Raw genomic sequence first — 16,205 nt, forward strand, 5'->3', positions numbered from 1 at the left:
GGAGGAAGATTACTTCATCATGCCACTGATACCAATTATGTTAATGTACGTGGTCAAATAACAGAGTTATACGCTAAAATATCCATAGTAAAATGTTAGTCAAATGTTCCTACTTTTGAAGCTATACTTAAGAAGATCGCGTTCGAATGAAACAAAAACTAATATATTTTTAAAAAGGGTCTAGTTCATTTGCTGAACAATTGAATCTCTCGGTTATTTTACAAAGAAAGAAAAATTGGTTTTTATTCTAGCTAACAAAGAGCCTTTCGTTAAATGTGTTTATGATTTTTTTTCTAAAATCATTAAATTCAATGAAACATTTCCGTTCACAAATGCCACAAAAATATTGTTTCCTCAAGTAGTTGTCCTTTCTGTTTATTTGATTATGCCCTAAAAATGACAATAATAACTACCCTGGAATCCATATATTATAGCACACAAATAGAATTGAAAGAATACCAAAAGAACAGGACTTGCATTTATATTGAATAATACGATACTTACTTCGCTTGAATGCAATCGTGCTGGTAATTCAGTTTGTTCGCCGGATGAGTTAAATGTCCAATGAAATGAATCCGCAGGCGGTGATGCATCCACTTCACATTTTAACGCCAACGTTTCATGCTTGAGGGCACCCAACAGTTCATCGTGATCTGTGGCACAAATGGGTGCATCTGTAAATGAAGAGAAGAGAAACGAAAAAGCAAGAGCATGAGATAAATGTTACTAGCATTATCAGTTGTAAAAAAATGAAGAAGAAGTAGAAATTTTAATGCTTGGGAAAACAGTTGATTCCTTCTAAAAAAAACAACCAAACCCAAAAATATGGCCACAGTATAAAAACCAACTTATATTTTGTTGAAAATGGCCCCAAAGAAGTGACCAAAAGCAAGGCAAAATGAAAAAAATAAAAAGTGCCGGAAATATATGGTACAAAAAACGGGTATATGTAAACATACAAATAAATTGTATGTATGTGAATATGTTTGGTCGTGGGAAGTTTTTGTTTAATGTTTTATACAAAAACAAGAAAGAACATTGTAGATTTCTTGTCTCCGACATAAATTTATATTTTTCTTTGTGATACTTTTTTTCAATGTCGGCCCTTTCCTTTATTTATTTACTTTTTTCTTTTCCACAATTTTTATCATTTATAATTCCAATTTACCCACTGCTGGAGTTCTTTTAGAACTCTGAGATTGCATTATGTTTTTTTTTGTGTTCTGTTTCTTTTCAGCTACTTTGTTTTTAGTTTCCCAAGTTGTATTCAAAGTTTTTAATTTTCAAGTGTAATTAGCCAGAAAGATGATGCAGATTAAGGATGGGTGTTTTTATACCCTACACCACTATGTGGGGAGGGTATTATAAGTTGGTTTTGGCCAAAAAGTTTGTAACGCATCGAAATAGTGGTCGTAGACCCATACTTATATATACCAAAATGAATGTCTCGACGAGCTGAGTCGATCTGGCTATGTGTGTCCGTCCGTCAGTCCGTCCGTCCGTCCGTCTGTCCGTCTGTCCATCTAAACTTTGTAATCACGCTACAGGTCGCAATTTTGATCGGATCGTCACGAAATTTTGGATGTTGATGGGGGTCCCGGAGGGGAAGAAGCCTATTGATTTGGGTGATGATCGGATAATATTTAGGGGCCGGAAAGGGCAAAAAACTTAGGTGGATAAAAAGACAACGTTTTTTTCCAAAGCGAATATCTCAGCTTCTATATGGGGTATACCAAAAGCAAAACCTGACAATTAAAGTAGAAAATATCACCTTTCTAATGATGTAAAGTAGGTGCTCGTAGGTGATCAAACAACGAAGATATCACAATAGTAGCAAATAAAACACCAATTTTCATTTTTGCGATTTCAATTATATTGACGAATATCACAGCTTTAGTTGTAAACTTTCCAAAAGCAAAGCCTGACAATGAAAGTAGAAGATCCCTTCTTAACAATGATGCAAACTAGGTCGGCGTAGGTAACCAAATGACGGAGATATCGCAATAGTCGGTAATACATCCCATTTTTCTATTTTTTTGGAAATCACGCTACAGGTCGCAATTTTGATCGGATCGTCACGAAAATTTGAGGGTTAATGGGGGTCTCACAGATGAAGAAGCCTATTGATTTTGGTGATGGTCGGATAATATTTAGGGGTCGGAATGGGCAAACACTTATTTGGAGAAAAGTCAACATTTTATTTCAAAGCCAATATCTCTGTTTCTTTAAGAGGTATATCAAAAGCATAACTAGGCAAGGAAACTACAAAATATCACCTTTACAACGAAGTAAAGTAGGTTGACGTAGGTGGTCAAATAGCAGAGATATGGCAATAGTCGATAATACATCCCATTTTCCGGTTTTTTTGTAATCACGCTACAGGTCGCAATTTTGATCGGATCGTCACGAAATTTTGGGGGTTAATGGGGGTCCCAAAGAGAAAGAAGCCTATTGATTTTGATGACGGTCGGATAATATTCAGGGGTCGGAATGGGCAAACACTTATTTGGAGAAAGGTCAACGTTTTAGTACAAAGCCAATATCTCTGTTCTTTTAGAGGTATATCTAAAGCAAAACCTAGCAAGGAAAGTAGAAAATATCACCTTTACAACGATGTAAAGTAGGTTGTCGTTGGTGGTCAAATAGCAGAGATATGGCAATAGTCGATAATGCATTCCATTTTCCGATTTTTTTGTAATCACGCTACAGGTTGCAATTTTGATCGGATCGTCACGAAATTTTGGGGGTTAATGGGAGTCCCACAGAGGAAGAAGCCTACTGATATTAATGATGGTCGGATAATATTTAGGGGTCGGAATGGGCAAAAACTTATTTAGAGAAAAGGTCTACGTTTTATTTCAAAGCCAATATCTCTGTTTTTAAGAGGTATATCAAAAGCAAAACCTGGCAAGGAAAGTAGAAAATATCACCTTTACAACGATGTAAAGCAGGTTGTCGTAGGTGGTCAAATAGCAGAGATATGGCAATAGTCGATAATGTACCCCATTTTCCGATTTTTTTGTAATCACGCTACAGGTCGCAATTTTGATCGGATCGTCACGAAATTTTGGGGGTTAATGAGAGTCCCAAAGAGAAAGAAGCCTATTGTTTTTGATGATGGTCGGATAATATTCAGGGGTCGGAATGGGCAAACACTTATTTGCCTTATTTTTATTTCAAAGCCAATATCTCTGTTTCTTTTAGAGGTATGTCTAAAGCAAAACCTAGCTAGGAAAGTAGAAAATATCACCTTTACAACGATGTAAAGTAGGTTGTCGTAGCTGCTCAAACAACAGAGATATCGCAATAGTCGGTAATACATCCTATTTTCTGATTTGCTTGTAGTCACGCTACAGGTCGCAATTTTGATCGGATCGTCACGAATTTTTTGGGAGTGGATGCGGGTCCCACAGAGGAAGAATCCTATTTAGTTTGGTAATGGTCGGATAATATTCAGGAGTCGGAATAAACGAAAAGCTTATGTGGAGGAAAGTCAACGTTTTTTTCATACGTGAATATCTCCGCTTCTGGTTGGAGTATTTCAAAAGGAATACCCGTCAATGGAAGAAGAAAAGATCTCGTTTATATTGATGCGAAGTATGTTGGCGTAAGTGAGCAAACCGAGATATTGCAAAATTCAGTAATAAACCCAATTTTTCCATTTTTTGTAATCACGCTACAAGTTGGAATTTTGATCGGATGGTGACGAAATTTATATATCGGCTTCTAGTAGCGGTATTCCAACGGCAAAGCCTCTAAATGGAAGAAGAAAATATTACCTTTACATTGGTGTAAAGCAGGTTGGCGAAGGTGGTCAAACAAGGGAGATACCACAATAGTCGATAATGCATCGAATTCTTCCATTTTTTGCAATCAAGCTACAGGTCGTAATTTTAATCGGATGGTCACGAAATTTTGGTTGCTTATGGGGGTCCAAGAGAGAAAAAGGCATATTATTTTTGGTGGTAGTCGGATTATATTCCCTAAAAGAAATGTTTAGCAGTGAAAAGCTTATGCACAGGGGTAGTGGTGTAGGGTATCACATGGTCGGCCCCATCCCGACTATAGCCTTTGCTCACTTGTTTTGGTGTGGTTTGGTTTGTGCAAACACTCAAAAGCCAATTAAAGTACAAAATCTGGTCATTATTTAGTGGATGTTACTTCTTTGTTTTTATGCCCTACGCCACACTGTGGTAAGGGGTATTATGTCTTGGTGCATTTGTATGTAACATGAATAAGGAAACGGGATAGACCCATAGTTCCCTTAGGGAATATACATCGAATCACTTTCTGAGCCGATTTATACATGTCCGTCCGTCCGTTTGCAACGTACAGTTCGCATTTATCGATTCTGCTGAAAATTGGGAAATATAATTTTTTAGTCACAGGAACTACGCTGTTTCTTTTTGGTGAAAATCGGTTCAAATTTGGATATAGCTCACATGCATATTTTCGGCCGATTTCAGGTATTTGCTGCACCAAACACGCTATATATGTCCGATTTTGATGAAATTTGATATGTGTGACTGAATTTGGTCTAGAAATAAATGTGCTAAATTTTATCGAAATTGGTTTAGATTTCCCATATATATTTTCGGCCGATTTCACGTATTTGCTGCACCAAACTCGCTATATACCTCCGATTTTAATGAAATTTGGAATGTGTGACTGAATTCGGTCTAGAAATAAATGTGCCAAATTATGTCGAAATCAGTTCAGATTTGGATATAGCTCCCATATATATTTTAGGCCGATTTCAGGTATTTGCTGCACCAAACACCCTATATCTGTCCAATTTTTATGAAATTCGAAATGTGGGACTAAATTGGGCCTAGAAATAAATGCGCCAAATTTGATCGAAATTGGTTTAGATTTGGATATAGCTCCCATATACATTTTCGGTCGATTTCACGTATTTGCAGCACCAAACACACTATAAATGTCCGATTTAGATGAATTTTGGAATGTGTTACTGAATTCGGTCTAAAAATAAATGTGCCAAATTTTGTCGAAATCGGTTCAGATTTGGATATAACTCCCATATATATTTTAGGCCGATTTCACGTATTTGATGTACCAAACAGCCTATATCTGTCCAATTTTGATGAAATTTAAAATGTGTGACTGAATTTAGAGCCAAATTATATTGAAATTGGTCTAGTTTTGAATATATGTATTTCGTACATATTCACAGTGGTGTAGGGTATCATATAGTCGGCCCCGCTTGACTTTGAACCTTTCCATACTGGTTTTTTTATGTAAAAGAATTTATTGTGCGAAGCTTAATGAATCGAAATAATGTATTTTTCACAATTTTGAAAAAGTTATAAAAATGATATGGATGCAATGGATTCTTATGAGAAAGCTATCAGCTCCTGGGTTTCAATATAAATATGGTAACATTTTACAGGTTGCAATATAATGGCTTACATTTCGATATGTCAGAAATTGAAAAATCACCGATAAGACAAAGACACTTGACTACTGCATTAATTTTCCCAAAACAGACACATATTTATTAAAGTAATTCTTATTGTTTTTTTTTCAAAGTTGCCATATTTTGATACATTTTAATTAAATAATAAAATTTAATAGGTTTACATCACATTGATACACAATAATCATAATTACTTAATCCCATATTTTCAGCAATTAACAAAAAATCTTCATTAAAACTTTATATTTAAATTTAAGAATTTAATCCAATTGGCCTCTTGTATTGAAAGAAAACACAAAACAAGCAAACAGAGGGAAGTGGGAATGGGAGGTAATCTCAATAGAAAACACAACACCAACATTGCATAAATGTATTCAACCCTTTTTGCCAATTTGTAGACTTTTCATTAAAAATAAATGAAATGCACAAACAGAAGCAGACCAGATACAAATCCAAGAAGAAATGAACAAAGTAAAAAACAAACACATAATAATCCTGCTACCTATTACTACCACTTATGCAGAAGTTTGCCTCAGCAAATCGAAAAGAAAAGAAACATAAAATGACGTTACTTGCAACTTCATAGTCAAGTAGTGAAAATAAAATATTAAAAACCAAACATTGCTTAAGAAACAAAAACAAAAACCAAAACAAAAAAAACGATGACAGGCCAAGAATAAAATGGCTATATGCTCCACAGCTAGAACGAGCTAGCGAGAAATAACCCAAACAAAAAAAAAAAAACAAAGAAATAGGAATAAATAATCTAATGAATATTTTTCAAACGACTTAAGTTGCCATAGACAAGAGACACCACAAAAAACGAGCCACTTGAAGAATGTCTGGATATTCCTCTTAGTCTCATACTTTTTGTCGCTGTTTGTTTTTCTACTTCTGTGTTTATATTATATTTTCTTGGCTTCCGTAGTAACAGCACAGAAGAACAACAGCGGATTAACAAATGCACAACACCAAATAATAAAAACGAACAACGTGCAGAAGAAAACATTTTTATTTATTTATTTCAAGAAAGTAAGGCACAAAAATAAGGATGCATTTCGGGAAACAGGAACAATAGTCACAGGCCAGGAAGAAAATTAAATGAACAGCAGTCATCTTGAGAATACTCTTAAGCTAGCCTGCAATGATGATCCTCTCCTTTCCGACCAAGCAAAAAAATTATAAATATAGAAAATAGAAAATATGCACCAAATTCAGCAGATTATGCTAAACGTTGAATGTTTTTTTTTTTTTTTGTTTGCTTTGGTCCTTTTCACATTTTAGTGTCATTGACGTTGAGGTTTTTCTGGGATTTTCTTCGAATAATAAAGGGATTTCATTTATTATTCAAGAACAACAAAACAACAGAAATAATATATTTTAATTTAAATGAATGAATCTGTGGAAATAATAAAATGAAAATATGTAAGAACGGCATAAAGTTCGGCGGGGACAAACAGTTTATACCCTCCACCACAAGTTGTATTAAAGTAAAACGGAAAGACTTAGTTTCTTATCGTTTATGAAAGTCCTAAGCTTTTCCGCCACGTCAAGGCTTACTTCTTAGAGAAGTGGAATATTCTAACTGAAGAATATAATTACTTTTAAGCAAGCTTTAATACCAATCGATATTTTCTAACCAATGAAAATCCCAAATACCAAGTTACAGCCACTTCAGTAAAAACAACCTTAAACGACTTCACATCGAGTACAATCGTTCACTTTTAATCTGAGAATCTGCTTTCAAAACCTAAACATAAAGTTTCTGTCATTTTGGTTAAATAATATGGGGCACCGCAGACCTTCTGAGGGCAAGGCGTGTACTCAGCAGGTCTGCGGTTCGATTCCCAGGGCAGGAAGCATCACATTTTCAACGGTGGCAAAATGCCCCTTAGTAATGTTGGGGACTTTTCCTGAGTATTTCAGCCATGTAAAACTTTTCTACAAGTGGTGTCGTTGGACTGGCCATTCGATAAATGTAGGTCGCATATCATTGAGCCACTTTGAATCGGGTGCACTAATTGATATAAAAAAAGACTCCCTTGTCTCTTCCGGTATGTTTGTGGAACAAGTATTTATATTAAAGATAAAACCGTCGAAATATTGAAAAGAGGGAGAAAGGTTCTTAGGGGGCTGTGTCAAAACGTGGATCTGTACCGATAATTCTCTGCAGGAATGTTTTTTTAACTAAGACTATACATGGAATTTTACCCATTTCTGGATAATGCAGCAAAAACCCTGAAAAAATGAAATTAGGCGTACTAGAGAGAGATCAGTTCGTAGGGCTGTACTAGCAAACTTCTGGGGGAGAGTTTTCTAGCTCCAAGAAAGAATAACTACCAAATTTCAGTCATTTCGGTATGTAATGAAGCTAAAACGTTCAAAATACAGAAAATCGGGAGGCACAGTTCTATGCAGGCTATATCAAAACGTGGAAATATAATGCCGAAAATCCAGAGATACCGTTCTATCAAAACGTGGACCGATACCGAATTTTTTTTTTAGTTCCAAGGAAGCCTAAATTCCAAATTTCAGTCATTTCGGTGTGATGTTGAGGCTAAAACCTCCAAAATACAGAAAATCGGGAGGTATAGTTCTATGGGGGTTATACCAAAACGTGGAACTGTACTAACAAATTTCTGGGGAATATTTTGTGGTGGAAAATTGCAGGATAATACGGATAAAACCATGAAATTTTGTTAAGCCCCAAAGAAGATTAAATTCCAAATGTCAGCAATTTCGGAGTTATAATTAGATTAAAACCATGAAAATAGCGAAAAACGTGGACCTGTACTGATAAATTTCTGGGAAAACTTTTGTAATCCCAAAAAATACCAAATACTAATTTTCAGGCACTTCGGTGTGATAGTGAGGCTAATACCTTGAAAATATCGAAAATCAGGAGGTACCGTGGTCAAAACGTGGACCGGTAAAGTCCATTCTCAATACTAAACATCCTAGGAGTATGATAAACTTCCGTACCTCCATTGCGAGCTTGAGTTCCATAGACGAACCGCAGATATGATTGATTATATCGACTTAGAATTTTACCCTGATCAAGAATATATTCAATATTTCGCATTGTTATAATTGGAATGACAAGGATAAACATTCATAATAAAGCTATTAATTGCACCCTCAGCCTTTGGACTAAAGATAGTATATGGGTATTTCAGAGTGACATCGGAGACTTTTTAAAAAAGGTTTTTGATTTCCTTTATTTGTTGCTGTGTTGATTTTTCAGATATTTTCGCGCCTTGAAAAGGTCGAATTCTGTAAAAACTATATGTTAAGAAATACTCATAACTTCTTTAATATTAGATTTTTTTTGCTATTTTATCAGCCGTTTAATAAAAAAATAGAAAAAAAATTACACAGTGGGCATGGATGTAATTTTCGCGATTTAATATTTAAAATCAATTTTTAACAATGATTGTACTCTTCGATTTTCTTGAAATTTTTTATTGTATTAAACTACAATCAATTAAAAATTTTAAGTCCTTTTGGTAGTGGAAATCGAATTATCAATATTTTTTCTTGTTTTTTTTTTTTTTTTGAATTTGTCAATATAATTTTTCCTTTATACCAGTGTGAAACATTTCTTTTTTACCTTCTCTGTTATTTTACTTAGGTTCATTCTATAATAATAACCAGTAAGGAAAGGATCAAAGTCGGGCGGGGCCGATTATAAGATACCCTACACCACTGTGAATATGTAAAACGTATATATGGGAGATATATGTATGTAAATCTGAACTGAATTCGATATAATATGGTACACTTATTTTTAGACCAAATTCCCTCACACACTCCAAATTTCAAAATTGGACAGAAATAGGATGTTTGGTGCACCAAATATGGTTGCTATATCCAAATCTGAACCGATTTCGATATAATTTGGCATATTTATTTTTAGACCGAATTCAGTCACATTTTCCAAATTTCATCAAATAAGTGAAATCGGTCGAAAATATATATATGGAGGCTATATCGAAATCTAAATCGATTTCGATGTAATTTTGCATATTTATTTCTAGAACGAATTCAGTCCCACATTCCAAATTTCATTAATATGCTACGTATATAGCGGTTTGGTGCAGCAAATACCTGGAATCGGGCGAAAATATATATGGGAGCTATATCCAAATCTGAACCTATTTCGATACATTTTGGAACATTTATTTCTAGACCAAATTTAGTCACACATTCCAAATTTCATAAAAATTGGACAGATATAGGATGTTTGGTGCAGCAAATACGTGAAATCGATCGAAAATATATATGGGAGCTACATATATCCAAATCTGAACCGATTTTCACCAAAAGCAATAGCGTTCTTCCTATGGCTAAAAAATTGTTATTTCCCAATTTTCAGCTGAATCAAAAAATAAATGTGACCTGTACGTTGCGATCAGACGAATGGATGGATAGACATACATAAATCGAATCAGAAAGTGATTCTATGTTAATACCCAAAAGGAACTTTGGATCTATTTCGTTTCCTTTTGCATGTTACATAAAAATTCACAAAGACATAATAAATAAAAGAATTAAAGAATAAAGAACGCCGAAAGAATTTCAAACTAGGTTGCCATTTTCTTATGTTCTAAAACGTTAAAGTTTTAGATCCCAAGTCTGGACGTCTGTCTGTCTGTCCGGTTGAACGGATCAACCAATTCGGTCTTACACGATATATTACGATATGCAAATTACCTCGGTTACTTCGTGCGCATCATCTTGTGAAAAAAAAAACAAGTGAAAAAGTATGTACCCTCAGCCTGTGTATATTGAAACAATTTATTCATAAAATACGTATGTATTTAGGAGGTTTTAAAAATTTTGGGCGTTTGAACCGACAAAAATGTTGATTAGGATTAAAGATCAAAAGTTTTCCGGAGGAGATACTAAAAGGAATGGATCGACATTGACCGTTATGGAAGACCAAATTTTCGACCGTATCGGCAGGTCCGTTCGAGAGTTACCTTGCGCTCCAACCACCTGACACGGTGTCTTAGGGGTTTTTTTGCAACTTTCAGACTATTTTCCAAGGAATTTTGGACTTGCCCCTGATGAAACTTGTACCGTCGTATGAAGGGCGGTGAATACAAGTTGCTAAAACAAAAATCAAAGCGATCCGAGAGATGGTCCTAAACTGAACTTTTTCGAAATTTTGTGTGGGAGGTACCCGAAGGAGTGGACTGATTGAGTCGATATTGAAACCTTATTTAAGTCTGGTGCACATTTCACTATGGGCAAAGTTTGGACCAAATCGGTTATTCCCTTCAAGAGTTATCGTGCGCACAAGTTTTCCGAACATTTTCGAACTTTTGTGGGGGAGGTACCGGAAGGAGTGGACCGATATAGCCCATCTTCGAACTTAAACTAAGTTTGGGTAAAATATTACGAAAGCCAAAATTTGAACCGAATCGGTTTATCCGTTCGAGAGTTATCGTGCGCTCCAGCCAGACAGACAGACAGACGGACGGACATTGCTCAATCGACTCCAAATTGTCTGAAACACATTTCGTCAAAACATACTTGGGGTCTAAAACCATTATTTCGATGAAGCACATTTTGCCCGTATGAAAGTGTATACATATACCCTCGTTAGCATAAATGCTGAAGGTATAATGAACTTTTGTGGGGAAGATACCCAAGGGAGTTTGACGATATGGCCCATCTTCGAATTAAAATTAATGAGCGACTTAGGCTTCAATTTACTTCAGCCCAAATGCGCACGACAACTAACAAAGGCGATCTAAAACAGCCGTTTCTAGTAGTGAGCAGCATTTTCGGATGTCCGGAGTGGATTTGATAAACTTTTGTACACTTCGAGTCGTCAAAGCTTAAAATTTTCAGAAGAAATGCGGATATCCTGAAGGGGCAGCCATATTATACAGTGGTAAATATTATCTAAAATATATGGGAATGACTCATGCGTAAAATATACGACTCTAGGAGATAGTACGCTTCCAAAAAATAAAGATATTGGAAAAAAAGAGGCAAGCCTTTTTAGACATTACACTTGATTATAACAAGAATCCTTGGCTCCTTGAGCAGGAGCTATATACTTTTAATGAATATTGCTGAAAGTACTTCGTTTTCAATATAGAGTGAATATGCATCGATATTCTAATACTGTCTTTCTGTATACCCAAGTTTTAAAGGGGGGTTCTATTCAAATAAGCCAAATTTTTTACTTCAATTTTTGTTTTTTTTTGTTTTGCTTTCGTTGTAGAATTCTTATATAAAATAGATTTGAATACGAATGAATAGCTAAGTTTACCCAAAACACATGAAACAAAATACAATAAAACTTCAACACTTCATATCTTGCATAAAAAAATAAAATATACCCCGAAAATAAATTATGTTTGAGGTGAATGCACTCATAAATATGAAGGGAATTGTCCCTTTGCCTTTTAAGGATTTTCGACGGAATTTTTATTAAGTAAATACATTTCAGAAATTCCACAAAATAAGGAATCATTTTTATGCTTCATTTCATTGCACAGGCAATTTTCATCTAAGGCGTATCACCAATGAAAAACTTCCTACGAAATCCATCTTTAAAAGGTTCAGTTGGTCATTGAATTAAAAAAAGTTACGATTATAGCCCTGATATTTCCCAAAAGAAAATTATATATGTGATAAATTACTCATAAATATGAAAGGAATTGTCCCTTAGATCTTTAAGGATTTTCACGGGAATCATTCTGCAGTAATTACATTTCTGAAATTTCACAAATTGGATAATCGTTTATTTTCTTTGTGCATTTAATTTTCTTCGAAAACAGCAACTCTATAATTACAAAAAACGAAGGAAAATTGCAAAAACACAATAGCTGCATATCGAAATTTACACTTCTTGCGTTCTTGTATTTGCACAATCCAATTTTTATATAAATGTTGCTGCAGCATCAGCAAAACAAAAATATAAAAGGAAAAACACAAAAGAAATTAATTACAACATTGCTTTAACAACGAAAGAAAAACACCTGAGCAAAGCAGATTTTTTCTTTCTACATTTCTTTATATTGAAAATTAAAACAATGTTTGATCAATTTTTGGTTCCGGCCACCACAAATAAACAATGACCCAACCCGGTAGTAACTTGCAATAACAAATTGCAACATTTTCTTGTGTTAATAAAACAAAAGGCGAATCGAATTCATTGTTAATGCACTATTGTTAGGTAAAAGATTTCGTGTCATTTTAGTTTGTGTGTATGTGTGTTTTTGAACATTCGTTCAACATCTACGTGCCAAAGATGCAAGACATAGGGAGATTTTCTAGTCGATTCACTTTGGCAAAAGGTAAAGCGAGCCCTAACTTTAGCTTACTTGGTTAAGTGAAAAATCTAATCAAGAAAATACACATGAAACTCAATTTATTTTTTTAGCCTTTGATACTGTGATTTTTTAAACAAGGGGAATAAACAAAAGAAAATTATTGGATCTGGTTGGAAATGTTCTTTTGTGTTAGGAATTTTTATAGAATATATAAGGAGAAAATTATATTACAGTATCAATACAGACGATATAGAGGGTTTTCGACATAAATTAATTCTAAGTGTAGATAATCTGGTTTTGGTAGACAATATTGTTGTTGCCGACAAATGCAATTGTTTAGGCTTTCCAAATTCTCCCTTAAACTTTTTTAGTTATAATAATGCTATTTAGAAGAAATCCATTTTAAAAATCAAAACATCACTACCAAATACAATAAAACAACCTAAAGTTTTCCCCTATAAACATACATACATAAACACTGTGGCGTATGATTATTATGGACAAAAAAATTATATCTATCATACGCCATAGTCACCATTTTAAGTTTCTTCTTATAATCCAATTTTTTCGAACTTATTGCCATTTATTTATTTATATTATTACAATTGTTCTCCCCCTCCATTTGCGAATAAAACAATTTATCACCAACCCTATTTTACAACAATTGAAAGCAATTTATTGGCTGTTGTGAAACTTCAATCTTTGTTGTCGAATAAATCGATTACCATGACTGGTAGGAAAAACGAACAAACATACATACATATCATTCTATCTTCGACAATGCAATGCAGCGAGTGAGCAAAGAGCGAGAAAACCAAGATAATACAATCGGTATGTAATGTCGGAAATGATGTTACATTAATAATATGATAACATCGTTAAATAAATTGATATGTGCTCAGATCGGGAACAAAAAAGGTTAATGACATTGCAACAATCTCCGCCCAACACTATTATTTGTAAGCCATTTAGGGAATTGCAAGCACTTTGTTAAAATGCTACTCGAAAATAATGTTTTGCTAAAAAAGGGGGGATTTAGTGTATCAGAATGATATATTAGATCAGGAAGAGATATTATTTTTAATAAAAAAAAAAAAACAAGTTGGAGAGGGCTATAGACGGACAGGGCCGACCATGTGATACCCTTCACCACTTCCTCTGGGCACTGTTTTCCATGGAATTTATTTTATATGATTGCTATATATTGATATAATAAATTTATATTTTTGCATCATTTATTATTGATATAATTTACATCAAAGGAGAGGTCAAGTGTTGGTTTTAAAGTTTCGTGTTCGTAATTTGTCGGAATATGTCACCAGAATTTAAAATTTGGACCAACAAATAAATTTGGATGTTTTTCCCCGCAGTGATCCCACTTGTATGGAAAGGAGTGACAAAAATAGTTCTAATCGAGCTACCGCCTAGGAATTTTAAATATAGTTTTATAACGAGCCCAAATTGTATAAAAAATTTTAGTGGATGTAGGTCCTCATTTGGGTATAGCCCCCATATAAATGTACTTCCCGATTTTTTGTATTTTGACGATTTTAGCCAAATTTTCCAATAGATTTGGCTGTAATTTTGCATTTTCTGTTCTGAGGGAACAACAGACCTCATTGAAAAAAAAAATGTTCAATAGGTTAGGTATAGTTCCCATATAAAAGTACCTCCCGATATTCGGTATTTTGAATATTTTTTCCAGATTTTCCAACCGAGTTGGCGTGTAATTTTGAATTTTGTCTTCGAAGGGAACACCATACCTACTTGAAAAAAAAATTAAATATAGGTCCACGTAAAGTATAGCTTCCATATAAACGCACCTCCCGATTTTCGGAACTTTGACTATTTTACAGGCGTGGTATAAGAGGAATAACTTTCCGGGTAGCGGATCTTAAAATAGAGATTTTCCCCTGCATTAAAAAAATGTCGCGTTGCACAAATGGGGCCAACATTAGTAAAACTCCCCATAAATTACTAGTAATGATATTCAATATACCAGAAAAAAAGTCGTTTACTAAAATTTAATTTTTAATTAAGTTGGAAAACTAATTATGAATATGCTTTTTCGTATAAATATTGTCAATGTCATCAACTTTAAGTTTTATTTTGGAAATTGTTCATTTACCTCTTCAATTTCTTATAATTTCACTTATAACACTGTGCGACACGAAAAAAATTAACCACATTTTGACACCGCAGCGTGATTGAAGACGAAAAATAAGAAGACACGTGTCTCGGCGTTTTTCCCTGTTACTTCGAATTTCGCGGTTATGGGCCCCCAAAGACCTGAGGCCTCAAAAAGGACCATTTTGTCAGGATCATATCTTCTAAAGCGCTAAGAATTTTGGTTTACTCGTGGAGGCAAAGTTGTAGCTCTCATCTTAAAGAATAATAATTGTGAAGACATAAAATCCATTCAACCTTATCTTCAAGGTCAAAATCGTTAAGGTCAGGTTTCCGTTATAATTTTTTCTCAGATTTTGGCCTACAGATATCAAACCGATCAAAATTGAATCAAACAACCAACTACAAAAATGTACCATAGATCTCAATAAACAACTTTCTAGAACATACGAATCCTGTAGAAATGGTTCTTAAAGGTCAAAATAGCAAAACAAATGCAATTTTTATTTTCTTTTTTCGGTTTCTGCTCCATAGAAATTAAACCATTCAAAATTCAAGAAAACATTCAACCACAATAATGTAGCGAATATATCAGTATACAACTTTGTGGAACATCAGAGCTCTCTGTGAACTGTTCTTAAAGGTCAAAATAGCAAAAAACTTTAGAAAATATTCGATTTTTATACTTTTTTCTCCAATTCTGGTCCATAGATACCGAACCGTTCAAAATTCAAGAATAAAATGAACTACAAAAATGTACCTAAGACCTCAGTTAACAACTTCCTAGAACATATGAACATTCTAGGAACGGTCCTTCATGTGCAAAATTCACTAACAATTTTATTATGGTTAATGCTCAGGTCTGGAAATAACAAACTGTTCAACACTCTAGAAAATTTGAAAGGTTTGTTATTTACGGACCTGACCAGGAAATAATGGGTTAAACCAATGGAATTTTCATGGTGCAAGAAAGAAGGTGATACAATAATACCAACTGATATCTTCATTTGCTGTCAAAACAAAATTTTAATTAAAAATAAATAACAAATATTACGCTTCCATAAAGAATATCTGTATACCACATCTTTATTTAAGCTACGCGAAGAATATTTTACCGTTTTCTTCCTACTTTTGTGGATAATTCGCGCAAAAAATTTTAACAGCAAATGAAGATTTCGGTCTGAATTCGCCTCAATTCGTCTTTTATATCACCTTGTTAAATTCGCCTTGGGAATTTTGAGCTTAAAGGGCCGCTCCTAGAATGTTCATATGTTCTAGAAAGTTGTTAACTGAGATCTTAGGTACATTTTTGTAGTTGCTTGTACTCTTGAATTTTGAACGGTTCGGTA

General features: G+C 34.2%; 1 protein-coding gene across 1 annotated transcript in view; it reads right to left on the reverse strand.

Annotated features, from left to right (window-relative positions):
* Positions 1–16,205, reverse strand: part of side-IV (sidestep IV transmembrane protein) — a 167,126-nt gene that overhangs the window by 56,507 nt on the left and 94,414 nt on the right. The window contains 1 exon segment of the mRNA XM_073963866.1: positions 505–674. Within this exon segment, the coding sequence (XP_073819967.1) occupies positions 505–674 (170 nt within the window).

This window comes from Musca autumnalis, unplaced genomic scaffold, assembly GCF_047663935.1.
Source record: "Musca autumnalis isolate F117 unplaced genomic scaffold, ASM4766393v1 scaffold_1, whole genome shotgun sequence".
Lineage (NCBI taxonomy): Eukaryota > Metazoa > Arthropoda > Insecta > Diptera > Muscidae > Musca > Musca autumnalis.